The sequence below is a fragment of the Dromiciops gliroides genome, chromosome 4, assembly GCF_019393635.1.
Source record: "Dromiciops gliroides isolate mDroGli1 chromosome 4, mDroGli1.pri, whole genome shotgun sequence".
Lineage (NCBI taxonomy): Eukaryota > Metazoa > Chordata > Mammalia > Microbiotheria > Microbiotheriidae > Dromiciops > Dromiciops gliroides.
In genome coordinates this window covers 122,048,648-122,069,247 of record NC_057864.1, presented here as the reverse complement: position 1 = coordinate 122,069,247, position 20,600 = coordinate 122,048,648, and the positions used below count along the sequence as shown (strand labels likewise).

Sequence of the window (20,600 nt, the reverse complement as noted above, 5' to 3'; positions counted from 1 at the left end):
TGTAGAATTAATACTTGCATGTATATAATTTACTAATGTAATCTTTTAATTCTGTCAGTGCCAGTATTTTACATATTTTATATATATGTGTGTGTGTGTATATATATATTGCCTTTTATTAGAATGATCACAATATAAATAGATTATCCTTTAGGAAGTTTTTTAAAGCTTGTTCTCATTTACTCCAAAGGGGGCTACTAATTTAAAGTAATTTTTAAAAGCATGTTAATGCGTTTCTTTGTGAAATGTTTCTATTTTAGTTACTTACATATTGGACATGCAAAAGCTGCTCTTCTAAACCAGCACTACCAGGTTAACTTTAAAGGGAAACTAATCATGAGATTTGATGACACAAATCCAGAAAAAGAAAAGGAAGATTTTGAAAAGGTAAATTAATAGTGTAGTAATAACCTATTGAATGAAAATTCGAGATTGCTCAGTGCTTCAAACATGGCTTTTAAGAGAAGCCCAGCCATTTATCTATTTATTTCCTGTACATTACATTTCTCAAGTCCAGTTGAAGATATAATGAACTTCAGATAACTTATTTTTTCCATTTCTCTTCAAGTCTTATATGTTTTGTGCTAAGTATGATAAGAAATAGAATTTACATTTCTTTCTACATAATACACACTTTTTTGCCTTCAATAGAAAATTGCCTTAAAGAAACAACAAAACCCTAAAGAACTAGGTGAAACAATGAGTTTCCCAATATTCTTATGTCATCTTCATTCAGAAGCATCATGATACAGAGGAGAAAGGTGAACTCATCTGTCAGGTTGATACTCAGTAATAATTCAGAGTAATTAGTAATTTCTATCATGAAGTCATGTCTTTGTCAAAAGAGAATGGCTGGGGTGGGGCAGCTTGGTGGTGCAGTGGATAAAGCACCGGCCCAGGATTCAGGAGAGCCTGAGTTCAAATGCGGACTCAGACACTTGACACTTAGTAGCTCTATGACCCTCGTTGCCCCACAAACAAAAAGGGGTGGGGGAGAGAGAGAGAATGGCTGGGGTAATACAGTGAAAAATCCCTCTTTTTTTTTCCTGGCAGTCTTTGTTCTTTCTTTTCCTCACTCAGAGATTTAGAGAATGGAGTTTATCTCATAACTTAATTTTTCTGCCAAATCATTCTGGTTCTGGAGTCAAACCTTGCCTTTGATCTACCTGTGTGACCCAAGGGGAAGTCATTTATCTGACCTTAGCCTCAATTATCTCATCTTGGTAGACCCTTCTATCTCAGTGATCTTTTGAAATATTAGTATATACAGCTGCCCACTAATTTATTCAGACTATGTAACAGGGGTCCAAATAATTGTACCCTTTATGACTTCTGTTCTCCTACTGGATAGTTTATATTTGTGGAAAAGTTGTATGAGTGCTTGACTAGTCGAGGGAAATTCAGTATAAAAAGATAGTACCCATGTGTGTCTGTTTACTGCACTGAAAACTGAAATTTGTTTGGGTTTCATATTTCAGGTTATCTTGGAGGATGTTGCTATGCTGCATATCAAGCCAGATCAGTTTACTTATACATCTGATCACTTTGAAACAATAATGAAATATGCAGAGAAACTTATTCATGAAGGAAAGGCATATGTAGATGATACCCCTGCTGAAGAGATGAAAGCGGAACGTGAACAGAGGACAGAATCTAAACACAGGAAAAATTGTAAGTGCATTTGGTCCTTTATGCATCTAGCTTATTTTATGTTAGTGAAATGTACCAGTTTTCTCTTTTGTTAGAAATAGTAATGCTAGGGGCAGCTAGGTGGCGCAGTGGATAGAGCACCGGTCCTGGAGTCAAAAGTACCTGAGTTCAAATCCAGCCTCAGACACTTAACACTTACTAGCTGTGTGACCCTGGGCAAGTCACTTAACCCCAATTGCCTCACCAAAAAAAAAAGAAGAAAGAAATAGTAATGCTACCTTGAATGTATTCAGTTTATTAAAATGTATTAATTTCCTCTGTGCCAGAATAATTTAAAAATGCTTTCTGCCTGCATGACCCCAAGGACGTCCCTTAACCTTCTTGAGCCTCAGTTTCCTTTGGACCAAAATGGCTTATGAAGCCTCTGTGTATATGGCCTTTTGATGTTAAAAAGAAAAAAAAAACTGCCTTAGTACCAGATATCCAAACAGTTTAGTTTCATATTGATGTATATATAAGGTTCATGGACTCTCTTTTGGTAGGGGGAGGGGGGGACATGAACTCTACTGTGGGATATTGTGGTGGTATTTGAAGAAAAATTTGATACAATGATCCAACACAATCCCAAAGGACTATTGATGAAGCATACTATCCATCTCCAGAGAAAGAACTGATATTGATGGAACACAAACTGAAGCATGCTGTTTTTCACTTTCTTTCATTTTTTTCTTTTATTCAGGTTTTCTTATACAAAATGACTAATATGCTAATATTTTACATAATTGTACATATATAACATATCTGATTGCTTACTGCTTCAGGGAAGGGGAAGGGGAGGGAGGGAACAAGGGATAAAAATTAGAACTCAAAACTATAAATAAAAATGTTTATTATTTAAAAAAAAAAGAAGAAATTTGAACCAGATTACTAATGCTTTGGCTGAACTGTAGTAAATCTTTATCTATTAGCTGTTGAGAAGAATCTACAAATGTGGGAAGAAATGAAAAAAGGAACACCATTTGGTCAGACCTGCTGTTTAAGGGCAAAAATTGCCATGAGTAGTAATAATGGGTGCATGAGGGACCCAACTCTTTACCGTTGCAAAATACAACCACACCCACGAACTGGAAACAGATACAAGTAAGTTCATCTTTTTCATGCTCGGGGCATTTACTTGTGTCTTTTTCCCTTTTCTATCAAGTACACCCAGATACCTGTGATGAGTTATTTTTATGTATCCTTTAGTTTGTATTTCCTAGTGAAGCACATCCAAATGTCTCTACCTAATACTGAGAAAGATTAAGGAAACTTTAGTGGGGTTTTTTTTCTGATTTTTAGTTTGTTACAAAAATAAAATTGAGGAATAATAGATTAAAAGATAAATAATATACAGACAGGTGAATTTTCTTTTCTAAGTGGTTTAAGTCTGGCAGGGAACTGTTAAGATACTTATTATAGATGCCTTGGTTATGGAAATTGTAAAAAGTTGAATCGAAACTGAAATGAATTTAATTTTTCAGAAATCCAGACAGCAGTTAACTTTAAGTTTTCCCTTTCCCTCATTTCTTCTTTTCAGTCATTTAAGTCTTACCAAGTCTACCTCTATCCTCATTTAGGTCTTCATAATCTCTTGCCTGAACTATTTTAAATAGCAATATGTGTTTTGAACAGGCAATTTTATTATAGTTTGTATTATGGAAGGATGATGAATAAATGTCCAATTTACAGCCACTGGTTTTTGGGTAAAGTTGTTTGCTTTATTAATTTTAGTTTTATAGAATTGCTTTGGAAATCTTATAAAACTATGTTCATGCCCTTTTTGATTATGTTCTAAACTTCAAAAATGTTTCTTGCATGTTATCTCTTATTCTGTGGTTGGTTACTATAATATAATAACAGTGTTTTAAGTTTTAATAGGTCCAAATTAAAACCATTTGGGAAAGGTTTTTGGTTTAATAAAAGTTCTCAAAATAAGTAGTTTTTTAAAGGATTTAATTATTTTATCTGTCCTGTTTTTTGACCATTTTATATGTTGGAATGAAACATTTTAACATTCTCTACCTAGCTAATGAAATCATTTAGATCTTTAATCCTAACAAAGATGAATTTCTTAGGATAGCAGTACTAGAGATCATCAGTGACGATTTTCTGAAATGATTATGACATGTCACCTGCTAGTTTGCTTATTTTAATCTTGCATATCACATCAAGGAACAAAAGTACTAGCCAATTATTACAAACTTTGCTAAGTGAAACATAAGTGAGAAGTAATCCCATGGTTCATTTTACTACTGAATATTGAGAATATTGAATTTCTACTCTCAGATCAATTTTAAGCAGATTTGGCCAGGGTTCCTGGGAAATCAAAAAATTGGGGTGTTTTTTGTTTTGTTTTTTTTTGTTTTTGCGGGGCAATGAGGGTTAAGTGGCTTTCCCAGGGTCACACAGCTAGTAAGTGTCAAGTGTCTGAGGTTGGATTTGAACTGAGGTTCTCCTGAACCCAGGGCCAGCGTTTTATCTACTGCACCACTTATCTGCCATTTAATTAATATTTTTATTGTTCCATCTAGAATAAAGGTATTAAGGATTTTTTTTTGTTGTTGATTTAAAAAAATTTTTTCTTTTCTCCTAGCATCTATCCTACATATGATTTTGCCTGCCCCATAGTTGATAGCATTGAAGGTGTTACACATGCTTTGAGGACAACAGAATACCATGACAGAGATGAACAATTTTATTGGATTATTGAAGCACTGGGCATAAGAAGACCATATATTTGGGAATATAGTCGTCTAAATTTAAACAACACTGTTTTGTCAAAAAGAAAGCTCACGTGGTTTGTCAATGAAGGATTAGTTGATGGATGGTATGTTTTATGTTATGTGAAATTGATAGAAAGCATGTGAATGGATACAGTTTTCCAATCATACATGTGTGGTTTCTATGGCAAAGAAGTCTGTATATTGTTAAAAATATATTTTGTAATAATATATCATCTTGTTTTTACACTACATATTTCCACTTCCTCCAAGAAAATAATTTGTTTTTAAAAAGTAAGGTTAAAAAAAAAGAAAGGAAAAAAGTTTTTTATGGGAAAGGTTGGTATTTGTAAGCAAATAAAAATGAAAATGATTATAAAAAAGTGTAGACAAGTCACTTAACTTTTCTGAGCCACACTTTTTTTCTATAAAATGAGAGCTAATATTTACATTCTTTTTTGTACAGTTGTTATGAAGGAGACACTTTTTTCTTTGAAAATATAAGCTCCTGCAATTATTAAGGATGATAATAAAATGGGACTGTCTTTAAATGTTCAAAAATAGGTTGCTATGCATATTATGTTAGGATCATGATTCATTCTTGGCGTGTTGTTAATATGGGTGGCGTATCCTAAGTAGGGTAGTCCTAAGTACTCAAATATTTGTTGTGTGAAGTGCATATACATGAACATGGATGAAACTGCTGTTACTATTCTCTGGAACATATTTAAGTACAAACCCTCTTAGATACCTCCCCAATCCTCCATCCAAGAAGCCTTAGTTATTGAAATCCAAAAGGATCTCTTATTCTGAGGTCTATACTGGAACAAGTCTTGATGTTTTTTCATTGTAATGATGATTATTCTATATTAAGTTACAATCTGTCCAATCAATGCTATTTAGAAGTGATGACAATGCAGCTGGTTTGAGAGATTGAATCCATAGGGTAGCAGTGTAGTATAGTAGAAGGAGTACTAGATTGGGAGTCAGAAGACCTGGGTTCTAATCTCATGTCTGCCACTTAATGATTGTATTATGGAACTGTTTCCTCCTCTCTAAAATGAAAGAGTTGAACTAAGTAATCTCAGAGGTCCTCTTTAACTCTTATTTCATAATTCTGTTACTTTGGCCTCTTTAGTACCAAACCCCACTCTAATAAGGTAACCAGCTCAGACTCAAAATATCCTGCAATGTGATGCATATTATTTAAAGATTTACTTTGCTCCTGTTTATGTTCTAACTTTTCATATAACAGTAATTCCTTACCCACTAATGCTTTACTCATCTTTCAGGGATGACCCAAGGTTTCCCACAGTTCGTGGTGTACTGAGAAGAGGAATGACTGTTGAGGGACTCAAACAGTTTATTGCTGCCCAGGTGAGTTGCATTAGTTTCTTTTTCTCTGAAGTAGGGCTATTAACCTGCAAATACTGATATATATTTACTTTTTCTATTTTTTCTTTTTCCTATGTAAAGTCAGGATTAAAAAAAACAATGGGTTAGGGTTTTAATAGCTCTTTTTCCAATTTGATATTTAAGAATATTTCTTGGCTGCTAAAATGTTCTAATTTTTATTTCCTAGGGCTCTTCACGGTCAGTTGTTAACATGGAATGGGATAAAATTTGGTCATTTAACAAAAAGGTATGTGTTAGTTTCAGTTCTTGTCTTTACTTTGTACTGTATTCTTGAATAATGTAATAAATCTGAAATTCACTGGAGTGCCTGTATAAAGAAGAAATCATAGAAGTTGATTGCATCATTTTGCATACCTTCAGGAAAATGGAATGTTTCTCTTTTCTAACATACTAGCACTAAACATATTAACTTGCCAAAAAACAGTAGCAAGGTGTTTTTAACAGAGTTTTGTGGAAAGGTAATTGTTCTTGCTGTGATTCTTATGAACATTCTGCATTTCATTTTTCTGCTTTCAAGCTGCGAGCTATCTGTAAGAAGGTATTACTTAATGCTTTTGTTTGCCTTAGCACATAGCTTTCAGCACCATGAACATGTAATCTGAGGTGCCATTATGCTGCTTTTTATCACAATCACATTTATAGAAAGGAAAACAGTTGCATTGTGTATATCCAGTGAAAATGCATTATTCCTATTTTTTTTTTAAGTTTTGTCCTCTTGTGTTCTTTGTTTCAAAGGGAAGAGCTAATAATTACTAACCTTTTCCCTTCAATAATGAGAGGACATAGGATTTTTCAATGTGCACATTTTGTTAAATTATCTTGATTTTGATAGTTTTTAAATTTTATTTCCTGTGCTTTACTGTATTGTATTCATTTTGATGTTTCTCAACTGATTGTAAAACAAGGAATACTGCATCTTGACGTGGTTCATTAATTGGCAGCAGATTGCTTGGACACTATAATAAGGCAAATCTTTTAAAAATGCCAACTTTAAAACTATGGTTTCTGTGTTTGTGTGTGTGTGTGTGTTCTGTGAATTTTTCTTTCCTTTGGATTGCTGCTTGATTTTGCTGATGCCTTGCCCTGTTTGAAAAATAGTTGCTTGTCTCGCATGTGTTATATTTTTTTTTCCTTTTGTATTTGGTCAGTAGAGCACATCAAGGAAATATCAATTGGTTCTTTCTGTTGCTGCAGTTATGAATAGTAGAATAAAAATTTAAGAACAAAGTTAATGTTACCATGCTTTTATTAAAAAACTAATAGTTATTTGGACCCAGTAATCCACAAGCACCATTCTTAAATCTGTATCATGATTTCAAGTTAGAATGGTGGTGAAGCCAAATCATTCTGAGCATACTTGTGTGCAAGGCAACAGCTTTATACTACCCTCATTGGTGTCTTCCTTCCCTCCATCTTCTTATGATGAAACTCACTGCAGCTTCCTTCCATAGCCTTTGTATTCATAGAACATATTAGAATTTATAACAAAAGAGCAAAACAAACATCCTTCCTCTCAGACTAAAACATAATGAGGGACCAGAAGACTAAATTTAACCATAGGAGAGGGGTTTACCTGCCAGCTGCCTTAACAACTTCATGTAATACTAAACCATTAAGATACAGGCATGTTTGGAAAGAGACAGCTAAAACCAGAGAGTAACCAAAAAAAGATTGCAATATTATTGACTCTAAATTGAAAATAATATCTTTGTTTCATAAATCTGAATTTCATCCTCACTGAACTAGTATAACAATATTAATAACCAATTAGTAACATTAACTGACATGTCACTTTAAAGTTTATAAAATATTTTATACATGTTTTCTTCTTTGACCCCTTTATGAGCTACAGACTACAGGTATTAATATTCCAAATTTATAGACTAAAAATCATGAGTTTTATAGAAGTTTAGTGATTTGCCCATGATCACACAATTTGTAAACTCCAGATATAGTACTGTATTTCCTGTACTCCACTGGTATGCTATACTATTTCCTTGTCATGTAGAGTAGTTTGAATTATTTAAAATACCTTGCTCTTACTATTGGAGAAAACATTTCAAATAAAGATCTGCTATTTATTTCATTATTCTGAGAAGGTTTTAAATAATTTTAGTGTTGAGTTTTGAGTTTTTTCCAATCAAAGATGTCACAGATTTGACATAATTCTGAAATATAATTAACTCCATCAAAGCTTTGTTTAGCATATATTCCTAAAATTCTATATACAGTTTTAAAAAACTTTATTAAAAAATGGCAGCTTTCCTCCTTATATTAAGTGGTTAATAAATGGTTTTTCCCTTTATTCTTAGCCCACAAAGATAATGTGAACCTTTTTACCTAGAGACAGATTATTTTCTTTTACATTATTATTGATATATTGCCTACTATTTAATTAGTCAATAGAAACTAACTTTCTTTTTTATTTTGGCACCCCCCCCTTTTTTTTTTTTAACAGTGAGGGTGTACTTTTTCTTCCCTAGAGAAGGTATAAGTCATCAAATGTAAAGAGAGGTGATGCTATCCATTTCTAGAATGGAGTTGTGAGCAAGAGTAAAGCTAAAGACCTTTTCTAATTTCTGAACCATGCCTTTCATTATTTTTTTATAAATTCCTAAAATGCTAGAGCTACCTGTGTTCAGAAGGAAATTAAAATGTACCTGCAAAAATAAAAAATGGATATTTTTTTTTTCCGCAGGGCAATGAGGGTTAAGTGACTTGCCCAGGGTCACACAGCTAGTAAGTGTCAAGTGTCTGAGGCTGGCTTTGAACTCCGGTCCTCCTGAATCCAGGGCCAGTGCTTCATCCACTGCGCCACCTAGCTGCCCCCTACATTTTTTAAATTACCCACTATTTTGGGTATCTACATACACTTTCTATACAATTAAAATTGTATTAGTGTTAATAGTTATAAATATACCCTACCATGATGCTTATTTCAATATCATTACATGTATATAACATTATTTCTAAGGAATTAACTGACCCCTGTGATGTTTCATCTGATGTGTTTCTGAGGAATCAGTTAACACTAAGCAGGATATCTTTATATCCTCTAGTTGTTTTCCCTCCTGTGTTTTTGTATCTCTCAAATACTGTTGTGTTTTTCTTGGACAATTTAAAACTGAACTGTGAAGTAAGAAAAAATACTATCCCCCCAAATATAGAAAATTCATCATCTATTTTAAAGATGGAGTAGGTTTAGAACATAGCTAGTATGACTACCAAAAGTAATCTACAATTTATTGGTTTTTAGTGTTATATTATGAGATTGCCTTATTATAGTGACCTAATGCTATTCTGCTTTTAAATATATTGCCTAATGATTTGTTTAAAATGAAAATAAATCACAAAATATGCATATTTCTTTAAAATGGGCTTTATTATATCACTCACCTTCTACTACCATCCTCACCACCCTCAGAGGAAGTCTACTGGCAAATGTAGGATATTTACCTATAGGATATATAGTTGTTTTCGGGTGCCCAATAGGAAGACTCATATCTAGATATTTGAAACGTATTGTTTCAGATCCTATCCACGTCTTTTTTTTTTTTTTTGGCCTGTCAAGAAGGTTTCTTTTAAAAGTTAATTCATACTTTTTGTGGTTTTGGCTTAGATTTTCCTCATTTATTTGGCATTTACCTGTCAGAAGAGAGTTGGCTGGTAAACAACAGTATATAAGTGCAGTAACAAAGAAAACCAGTTAATATTCTTGTGTCATGCCTTTCAATTATATAACATTTTGTTTTTGACTAGAGGGTTTTTAATATAAGTTATTTATTCATGGCTCTTTTATCAATTTTTGAAGGTTATAGACCCTGTGGCTCCTCGATATGTTGCTTTACTGCAGAAGGAAGTAATCACTGTGAACATACCTGAAGCTCAGGAAGAGATAAAAGAAGTGGCTAAACACCCAAAGGTCACACTATGGTTTTGTTAATGTTTTTCTCTCTTAGAAAAATGGTTAGATTTTAGAAGGAAGGCCTTGTGCTAACATGCCAGTAAGAAATGATGGGAAGTGCTTTATGGCCAGCATAATTTCTTAAAGTTTGATGATAAACTAATCAGTAATTTTTGTATATATTTCCTTGATTGTAATATAAGAGGAACAAGTTCTTCTTAGGAAATGTTGAACATCTTGATCATAAACTAACGATATCAACCACGTTCTAAAATTAGACCCATTAGAAAAAGTTTATTTCTTCATCTGCAAGCGTTGAAGGCTAAACTTTATGACTTTAAAGATTTTTTCCCCACTTTTAAATATTTTCAATTCTTAGGCCTAATATTAGTTGGTACCCCTTCCTTCTATTTCTTAATTTTTGACCCTAAGACCTTTGCCTTTCATCCAGAGCAGGGATTCTTCTTTTTTTAATAATTTCATTTCTGTAAAATTGGTTTTCTTTGGAATCTTAAGTATTTTGTTTTGTACATTTAAATACATTCTAAGAAGACTCTATAGGCTTCACCCAACTTCAAGTTCAGTCCATGATATAAAACATCCCCATTTGCAAGCAGGGTGACACCCTTATGTATCTAATGTGACTGTTGTCATTCTGATAGATCATGGAATCTAAAGCTATAACTGACTTAAGTAGTCGTTTAATCCAACTCTTGCATTTTGCAGATAAGAAAGAGGCCCACAGAGGTCACACAGGTAGAAAGCTGCAGAACTAGCAAATCATTTAGACCCAGGTCTTCCTTATCAAACTGGGTGCTCTTTCCACTATACCTTGTTGATTGGGTGGTACCCTCATCCACCTTGAATCGTAGATATTGAAATGTTCCCCCTTCTAGACTTTTGGCCAACACGTGTATTAGATAGTGTCAGAAATCCCTTTCAATGAAAAAAAGAGGAAAAAAAAGGAAAAGGTAGGTTTGTAAAATTGATGCTCAAAATCCATTGCCTGGGTTTGCTATCTTTTCATTTTTCCATAACCATTTCCTAGCAACCCCTCTAGATAAGGGGGGCAGATACATTTCCTCGTGTCTTCTCTGGGGCTAAGCTTGGTCATTATAATTACATAATTTCCATTTGGTTTTCCTCGTTTTTGTCCTTTTATTTATAGTGTCATTGCTTTTTTTAGTTTGAATTTTCAAGTAAAGTGAATTTTATTGGTGATACTTGTTTAGTTGTGGTGGCAGCAGCCTGAGGTAGACTTTCTCCACATTCCCAAGATAAATTGTAATGTCCTAATGTAGCACCTTGAGCTGAAAATGCAGATTATCTTAAGTCCTTGTGCAGCCAGTATCCTTAAAATTGTGCTGCAAAGCATGCTACCCTTTCCTACTAAAGTGGCCTTACCTGTCATTATTGCTCCCACCATCACACATTTATAGTCTCATGTTTTTTCACTCCTGTGACAGCAACAGGGAGCTAGTGTGGATGCAGGTAGTACCTCGTTAACACCGACTTGGAGAATTGACTGCTTGTAACATGTATACTTAAAACTATTTGAAAGCTAGGACAAGTTTGATTTCAAAAGTATGTGAGAGTAGGAATAAATAACTTTTATAAAAGTGTAGCATCTACTAAGACAGTGTTACAAAGAAGCATATTTAGTGCATATATTACTGATTTTACTGACGTGACTTGTCCACTACCTAGGGCTTCTGACTCTAAGTCCCATCCTTTTATCTATTATATCATACTATCACTTTGTAAACAGATATACTTGTATATAATGTATATGGTACATGGATTCACAATTTTATCAGTACAATTTGTTATTCTGACACTTTATTTTTCTCATGATATAGAATGTTGATGTAGGCCTGAAGCCTGTGTGGTATGGCCCCAAAGTGCTCATTGAAGGTGCTGATGCAGAGACCTTATCAGAGGGTGAGATTGTAACGTTTATAAATTGGGGCAACATTATCATCACTAAAATAAACAAGTTAAGAAATTTTAAATTTTTAATTAAGAAATGTTTTTTATTTTAAGATATTTCTGAACAATTACTTCTTGCATGTCTTGCCGGTACAATTTATCTGTTACCTTCTGCCCAGATGTGTAAATTGTTAAATGTAGGAGTTACTTTGTTCTTTGTTTTAATTCCCAGTTTTGTACTACTAAGATATCATAATTGTTTTTTAAATGGGATAACTAATGGAACAAAGTCAATAAAAATGTAATAATGATTTAGTGCACTTTTTTATGCCCCAGTGCTAATTCTTGAATGCAGTTATAAATTGGATCTTGCCAATATTTTGAACACAAATAACATACTCTATCTTAAGTGCTAGTTTCCTTGGTGTAAAATGGTTTATGTTCACATTGCTTCCTGTATTAAGTACTGCCTATATATTTGTTTTTAGATTTATTAAACATAAGGTAGAATTCTCATAGGATAGAGCTAGGACCGGTGAAAGGTAGATTGCAGCTTAGCATGATGTAGAACTTGTTAAGAATTTGTATAGAGTACTCAGGCTTGTTGGGTTTGACTAAATCGGAGAGATCTCCCTTTTCTGAGATTCCATTCTTCTCTTGTACTTATGGAGAAGTTTTATTTTATTTATAATCTTAAATCTGAGTTTGTGCAAATAATTACATGCAAATTCTAGATAATGGTGAAGTATTTTATGGGTAATATATCAATAATTCATATTTTAAAACTTGTAATTCCATATTGCCGGAACTTTTTAATTCACTGAGATTAAGACAAACGTTATGGAGTTTTGATTCATTTTCTTTGAAATATTTTTTCCAACTTATGTTTAGGAATTCAAATGGAAAAATTGTATCCCTTGATGGGAAGTTGAACTTAGAGAACAAGGACTACAAGAAGACCACTAAGATCACCTGGCTTGCAGAGACTGCAAATTCTCCTCTTATTCCAGCAGTTTGTGTCACTTATGACCACCTCATTACTAAGCCAGTTCTTGGAAAAGATGAAGATTTCAAACAGTACATCAACAAGAATAGCAAGGTCATTTAGAGTAAAACAATTTTCATTTGGTCCTGCTGCTACCCACACTTTCCTTTGGAAATATTAATTTTTTAAAAAATGCAATCAATTGTAGCATCTCAGCCATTAGAACAAATGTCATGTTAAAGTGTAGAATTGATATTTGAATGGTTTTTAGCTAGTGGTTTTAGTAATTCCAGTCTGTGATTAGGAATCCATAAAAGACTGTATCACCTACACCCCCCATTCATTATAGGCCATTATTAAATTTTCATTTGTTAAAAGTGTAAAAATCAAAATTAGTTTATAATTCTTTTCAATGATCACAATGAAGAAATTGTTGTTCTAGCCTCTCATCTTAATGAAATAAGCTTTTTGGAAGCAGAAGCTTTATATTTCTTGAAGAAATATTGATCCCTCCTATTAAGAAATATATTAGGGGGCAGCTAGGTGGTGCAGTGGATAGAGCACCGGCCCAGGAGTCAGGAGTACCTGAGTTCAAATCCGGCGTCAGACACTTAACACTTGCTAGCTGTGTGACTCTGGGCAAGCCACATAACCCCAATTGCCTCACTAAAAAAAAAGAAATATATTAAATACTCTGATTTTGTTCTTTTGAAAATGCTACAAGAATTAGGTCATACAATTACTTGAAAGGTTTTTAAAGTTTTGTTTTATATACTCACTTTTAGAGGAGGTATTTCATTTTTATTCTCTTAAGAAAACCTGTGCCTTATATTATTTTTCAGGATTTGCTGGAGCATAGGAATTTTTAAAAGATACACAAGTTTCATAGATGCTATAGCTATTTATTATATTTAAATATATGATTGTAGCCTTTCACATGCTCAGATTTTGAGAAAATGTGTTTTTTCTTTTAAACCATGTTTAGCAAGAAGAGCTAATGTTAGGGGATCCCTGCCTTAAGGATTTGAAAAAAGGAGATATAATACAACTGCAGAGAAGAGGATTTTTTATTTGTGATCAACCCTATGAACCTTTTAGGTAAGCAGATATCCTTGATTATCAGAATGATGAGTGTAAATTCTATCTTTTTCCCTAAAGGTAGTGTCTTGAATATCTTTCAAGCTAGGTAATCATCTAGTAAAAAATTAACAACTGTTCAGAATTCTAAATTGTCCCATTTTTATTTCTATAATTAGTATTATCAATGGAATTAATTTATGTAACAAAAATTTTGTGTTTTAGGAAAGCACATTTTTAATCTTGTAAAGTTGTAAATGGGCTTTATGTAGTGAAATGTATTTTTTTAAATGTCTTATTTTGAATGAAAATTACTTTTCTTCTGTTGTGATACCACTTCTTAAATTTTTGTTAAACTTCTTGTAGAAAAACCTATGGACTAGTGCTAAATGGACAATTAGAATAACTTTAAGAGATAAATAGCAATTGCATCAAATTGTGTGAGTTTTATTAGAATTGATAATATGCAGCGTTTTTCTCAAATTTTTGGTAGTTTTCCTCTTAGCCCATCTCTGTCAGGAAGTCAAAATTTGGTTCTTAAAGTACATTTAATCATTTTCATTGGCTGATGAAACATTTTTTAAGATATAATTTGCCCTTGAGCAAAAAAAGGAATCAGTTTTTATATAACAGTATTTGGAATAGAGCTCCTCCTTTCATGCATCTTATGCCCTTTTAGTACTGACTTTATTTAAGGTCTTATTTTATTAGCTATAAAGCCATCAATAATTTTAAATTTGATGATGACCCAGAGAATTGAGGAAATACTATGTTTCTTAAATTTTTTTTTTTACATTCATTTTTTTTCCTGTCTTCCTTTTCCTTGTCTTTCACAACTCTTACATGGAGTGCTCACTCAGTTGCTTCACTCCTCCACTCCATGCACACCTGCTGTTTTTGCACATTGTGCTTGATTGAGAAGGTTTGGCTATTTTAGGCCATAGTCGTATGTCACCGATTTCTACTCAGCAAGCATAATAGAACAAACAATACTGATGTCACAGGGCAAAGGTTTAATAGAAGAAACAAGTCCTTTAAGAGCAATAAAAAATTAAGGGAAAGTAGCTATAGACATAAGGCTTTTAGGATCAGCACATCTGTGGTAGGAAAATTATGTGGCAGGGCGAGGGACACAAGTTTGTATTGTTAGTATTTCTGGTACAATGTATTTTAACTATAAACATTTTTATTTTGTTCCTGCGTATAGCACAGTATTGCTAATATAACAAACATTAAATATATATCTTAGTAGTTTTGTAGTATTCTCCCTTAAATTTTTTTCAGTATCCATGAAAAATTGACTATAAATAAAAGTTGATGTGTCATTATTACTTGGCCTTTTTTTCTCCTTTTAAATTTTTTTCAAGTAACAAGTATTTCATTTTATTAATCTAGCCTTCTGTTTTCCTCTCCCATTAAACAAATAACAAAAACAAACAATATCAAAACATACCAGTGTTGTCTAGCAAAACAGATTCCCATATAAGCTTTATCTGAAAATGATGTTTTGCTGATTTTTAAGGTTTATCTGTGTTGGGAGAGGAGTGTCATGTTTTATCTTCATTCTTTTAGACTCATAATTTATCATTGTGCATTGATCAGTTCTTTTGTCTTTCACAGTTGTTTTTCTACAAATTATTCTCATTCTGCTTACTTTACCCTGCATCCTTGTTTCCTTTTAAATTGACCATTTTGCATTTCTTGGGACACTTAACATTCATTTACATTTATGTACCAAAATTTGCTTATCCTTTCCCCAGTAGGAAGATGTATCCTTAGTTTACAGTTTTTGATTAGTACAAAAAGAGCTGTTATAAATATTTTTGTCCACAGGTCCTTTTCCTCTTTCTTTGATTTCTTTGGGGATGTAGACACAATGTTGGTATAACTGGACCAAAAGGGTATAAGCAGTTTAGAAACTTTTTGTAGGCCATTTAAAGTCAAGAGGTTCTTAGAAAATGAGTACAGGGGCAGCTAGGTGGCGCAGTGGGTAAAGCACCGGCCCCAGATTCAGGAAGACCTGAGTTCAAATCCAACTGTAGACACTTGACACTTACTAGCTGTGTGACCCTGGGCAAGTCACTTAACCCCTGTTGCCCCACAAAAAAAAGAAAGAAAATGAGTACAATAATAATCTGTGTATAGGTACTTTTTTTGTAAGACTTAAAAATCTCTAAGGAGTCATGAACTATTGTAGCTTGAAGTTAAAAAAGATTTGTTCTTTGTTTCTCTTTTAAAATATCTTATGCACTTAATTTAGATTTTTCTATTTACTTTGTATTCAAGCAGTTTTATGGTGTTTTCCCACCTAATTTTTATTTTAGCCCATATAGTTGCAGAGAAGCCCCGTGCATTTTGATATACATCCCTGATGGTCATACAAAGGAAATGCCAACATCTGGCTCAAAAGAAAAGACTAGAGCAGAAGCAACAAAGAGCGAGGTAAAAGTATTATTTTTATAGATATGTTTGTAAATTAGAATTATTTAGTGCTTTAAATGTCCATATTATCCAACTAGTCTTGTTGCTTTAACTGCCTTTCCTGATTCTCCACCTGCTCTGTCCCCTCTTCTACCCCAGTGGTGCCCCAGTTACTTGTATACAGGCTCCTTGAAGTCAGGGACCATTTTACTTTTGTCTTTATGTCTCCACCTAAAACAGTGCCTGGCACATTAATGAATGCTCCTTAATTGATTGATCATGATAATTTATTTTCTTCCTACAGTAGTTTTTTTCCAGTACCATTTTACAGGGAAAGATCTTTATTAGCTGTGGTTCAGTTTTAGTAAAATTAAAAGAAAAACCATTAGAGCCATTTTTGGATAGAAAAGTTGCATTTGTGTGTTTTAAGGATGTGTTTTGAGAAAAGTTATTATCTACATTCCACATGAACTCCTTATTAATTTTTCTTTTCTCCCTTTGAAGATAACTACTTTGAAAGAAAAGCCTGTACCCCCTGTGCATAAGGATCTTGGGACCCCAGAGAATGCTTTGGCCCTTTACAACAGAGTGTCTGCTCAGGGTGACATTGTTCGAGAATTAAAAGCAAAGAAAGCAGCCAAGGAAGATGTAGATGTCGCTGTAAAGCAACTTTTGGCTTTGAAAGCTGAATATAAAGAGCAAACCGGCCAGGAATACAAACCTGGAAATCCTCCAACTGAAGTACAAAAGGATTCCCCCATGTCAAAGAATTCCTTTACTCTAGACAATAAGTCTCTTTATGATCAAGTTGCAGCACAAGGAGAAGTAGTTCGTCAGCTCAAAGCTGAAAAGGCCTCAAAGGTAAGCTTAATGAGGTGAATTAAGACATTATAAATACATGAATTAAATCTGTTTACACTACATATAATATGTGTCTTTTTTTAGATCCTCTGTTTTGTTTCTTATAATTTGTAACATAAAAATACTTTTTTTTTTTTAAGTTTCCTTGGCCTTGGGCTTGAGTACATAGGCCCTGAACTCCAGATTACCACATATCTGACAGCAAGTAGATCCCAAGACATAAATGCTTGAACTGTATTTCAAGGAATGATACTTCTTGGGAATCCTGGTCCTTCAGTATCAGTTCAGCATTTTCTGGCATTTGGGGTACAAAAAAAAAATTGATGCAAATAATACGGAGAATTTATAGAAAACACTAAGCAGTCCTTGATAAAGAAGGATACAGCCAATGGAAAGATTTCCTCTCGTTTTATCCTATAAACATAAGATACATCCAAGCTCATAACAGTTATCACAGCTATACTCCAAACTACCAAGAGAAGGCAGTATTGCATAATAAAAGGTTATCTTTGACAAAAACTGACCGCAGTGCAGCCTAATTTTTAAAACTGGAAAAAAAAGAGGGAGGCAGTTTGATGGGTTGAAAAATTTTTAAAAAGTTTAAATTAACAATATTTGAACATTCCAAATTTTCTTTGTAACAAAAACATTTTTAACCACTAAAAAAAGTTTCATTCATGTTAATCAACTAGAACATTGTGGTTTTCTTTTCTTTTGGGGGGAGGTTGGGTAATGAGGGTTAAGTGACTTGCCCAAGGTCACACAGCTAGTAAGTGTCAGGTGTCTGAGGCCGGATTTGAACTCGGGTCCTCTGACTCCAGGGCTGCTGCTCTATCCACTGCGCCACCTAGCTACCCCAACATTGTGGTTTTCTAAAAAGATAGTATTAGTCAGCTGGACAGATTTTTATGTTTTGTTCAAATAAAATTTTGGAGGAGGGATCTGGACAACAGATATAAAAGACAAAATCTGTGAATCAAAATGATGCAAAGAATAAGGCTTGTTTTTAGTTATAAAGAAAAAAATGGACTTTAGACACAAAGCAACTGAATTAATTGTATTTAGTTAACTACAACAAAGTCAGATATTCATACAACAACTAATAAAAATTATTGATTTTGGGGGCAGCTAGGTGGCACAGTGGATAAAGCACTGGCCCTGGATTCAGGAGGACCCAAGTTCAAATCTGACCTCAGATACTTGACACTAACTAGCTGTGTGACTCTGGGTAAGTCACTTAACCCTCACTACCCAGCAAAAATAAAAACAAAATCAAAAAACAAAAAATTATTGATTTTACAAGACCAAACAAAACAAAACAGAAAAAAACCCTGAAGAAGTATTCAAAAAATAAAATAAATTTTAAAAAGAGCAATGGGGGCAGGTAGGTGGCTGAGTGGATAAAGCACCAGCCCTGGATTCAGGAGGACCTGAGTTCAAATCTAGCCTTAGACACTTGACACTTACTAGCTGTGTGACCCTGGGAAAGTCACAACCCTCACTGCCACACACACAAAAAATAAATAAATGGAAAGAAGTATTCATGTGAAGGATACAATTTGAGGACAGAAGCAATGACTCCAAATTACTACTGAAGTATCAGTGGGCTTAATTCTTTGCATAGAAGTCTGCCATTTAAAAAATTTCACTTTAAACATTAAGCACCATTATTTTTTTTTTATAATGATAACATCAATTAGATTTTTTTTTTGGCGTCGGGCAATGTGGGTTAAGTGACTTGCCCAGAGTCACACAGCTAGTAAGTGTCAGGTGTCTGAGGTCATATTTGAACTCAGGTCCTCCTGAATCCAGGGCCGGTGCTTTATTCACTGCACCACCTAGCTGCCCCCCAATTAGATTTTTTTTTTTTTTAAGGCAATGGGGGTTAAGTGACTTGCCCACGGTCACACAGCTAGTAAGTGTCAAGTGTCTGAGGCCGGATTTGAACTCAGGTCCTCCTGAATCCAGGGCCGGTGCTTTGCGCCATCTAGCTGCCCCCCAATTAGATTTTAAACTAGTGAAAATGTCTAAAGTGAAATTTACTTTTTCCTCTTCCCTTTCAAACCATAACATAAAATTTTAGAAATTAGGCTGCATTGCTGGTAGTTTTTGTCAAAGATAACCTTTTATTATGCAATACTGCCTTCTCTTGGTAGTTTGGAATATAGCTGTGATAACTGTTATGAGCTTGGATGTATTTTATGTTTATAGTATAAAACCAGAGGAAATCTTTCCATTGGCTGTATCCTTCTTTATCAAGGACTGCTTAGTGTTTTCTATAAACTCTCCGTATCATTTGCAGCAAGTTTTTTTTTTTTTACTCTAAATTCCCAAATTTACTGAGAATAATTTCTGAAGTTCCTTCCAGGTCTAATTTATCTGTCTCAAACTTTAACATATACTGACTTAGGGGGCAGCTTAGATGGCACAGTGGATAAAGCACTGTCCCTGGATTTGGGAGGGCCTGAGTTCAAATCCAGCCTCAGACACTTGTTGATACTTAGTAGCTGTGTGACCCTGAGCAAGTCATTTAACCCTCAGTGCCCCCCCCCCCCAAAAAAAACCATATACTGACTTACACATGTTCATAGATAGATACATATACATACATATATACTAATATGTAATTACATTTATTGGGAACTTGTATGTACATCTTTGTGTATTATATAATGTTTAAAGCTTAAAGTCCCTTCTTTAAAAATGTATATAATCGGCAAATTATTCATCTAAAACTTTAGGTTTACAAATTGTATTTCTTATTTTGAAGTAGGTAGTATAACTATCATCCTCATTTTACAGATGTGGAAACTGAATTGAAAGATCGCAGCTTGCTCATACATTTAAAGTGTCTAAATCAATATTTGATCTCACGTTTCATAGCTTCAAACCCAGAGCTAATTCACATACCATACTTCCTCTTATGTATATTGTGCCCATAGTGTCCAAAAAAGATTTGCAAGATATAAAGGGTACCACATGTAAAGGAGTTCTCATTATTATCCATATTTGTTGTATTCTGGTAGACTCCTGTTTACCCAGATTCCAAATAACTAGAAAGAGCAACTAACAGGATTATACTCCCCCATCCTCATTCCTGTTATATCTTCTTTCTCCCCCCTATCCTGCCCCCTACACATCCCTTCCTTTTCTTCACTTTATTTTTAGTAGTCATTTGTATTTTATAAAAATCAGGGAATTTTAAATAATGTGTGAGTATGTAATAGCATATCGGTGAGTATAGATTTCACTTAGTCTCCTATTTCAGCTGCAGTAGTGTTCAGTTATCATTTTATCAAAAAAAAAAAAAGTGAGGGGGCAGCTAGGTGGCACAGTGGATAAAGCACCGGCCTTAGATTCAGGAGGACCTGAGTTCAAATCCAGCCTCAGACACTTGACACTTACTAGCTGTGTGACCCTGGGCAAGTCACTTAACCCCCATTGCCCCCCCCCCCAAAAATTAAGTAAATGATACATATGGAATGTGATATGGTTGAATAACAGGACGAGCAGGCATGGATGGGTTGTCTTTTGGAGGTGGAGTGGCATCTTATGAGGGATTTACAATCTAGATTGATGAAAATTATAGAATCATTGA

The 20,600-nt window shown here is 33.9% G+C and overlaps 1 protein-coding gene across 2 annotated transcripts in view; it reads left to right on the top strand.

The window, feature by feature from the left end:
- EPRS1 (glutamyl-prolyl-tRNA synthetase 1) overlaps nt 1-20,600 on the top strand; it is a 70,566-nt gene that overhangs the window by 17,513 nt on the left and 32,453 nt on the right. The window contains exons 7-19 of one of the 2 annotated variants that reach the window (XM_044002021.1): nt 261-387; nt 1,479-1,671; nt 2,619-2,790; nt 4,283-4,516; nt 5,702-5,786; nt 5,992-6,051; nt 6,343-6,363; nt 9,637-9,747; nt 11,589-11,725; nt 12,550-12,757; nt 13,629-13,741; nt 16,045-16,162; nt 16,646-17,002. In XM_044002021.1, the coding sequence (XP_043857956.1) occupies nt 261-387; nt 1,479-1,671; nt 2,619-2,790; nt 4,283-4,516; nt 5,702-5,786; nt 5,992-6,051; nt 6,343-6,363; nt 9,637-9,747; nt 11,589-11,725; nt 12,550-12,757; nt 13,629-13,741; nt 16,045-16,162; nt 16,646-17,002 (1,936 nt within the window). The remainder of the gene's footprint in view (nt 1-260; nt 388-1,478; nt 1,672-2,618; nt 2,791-4,282; nt 4,517-5,701; nt 5,787-5,991; nt 6,052-6,342; nt 6,364-9,636; nt 9,748-11,588; nt 11,726-12,549; nt 12,758-13,628; nt 13,742-16,044; nt 16,163-16,645; nt 17,003-20,600) is intronic. The other variant, XM_044002022.1, reaches the window with a different exon arrangement.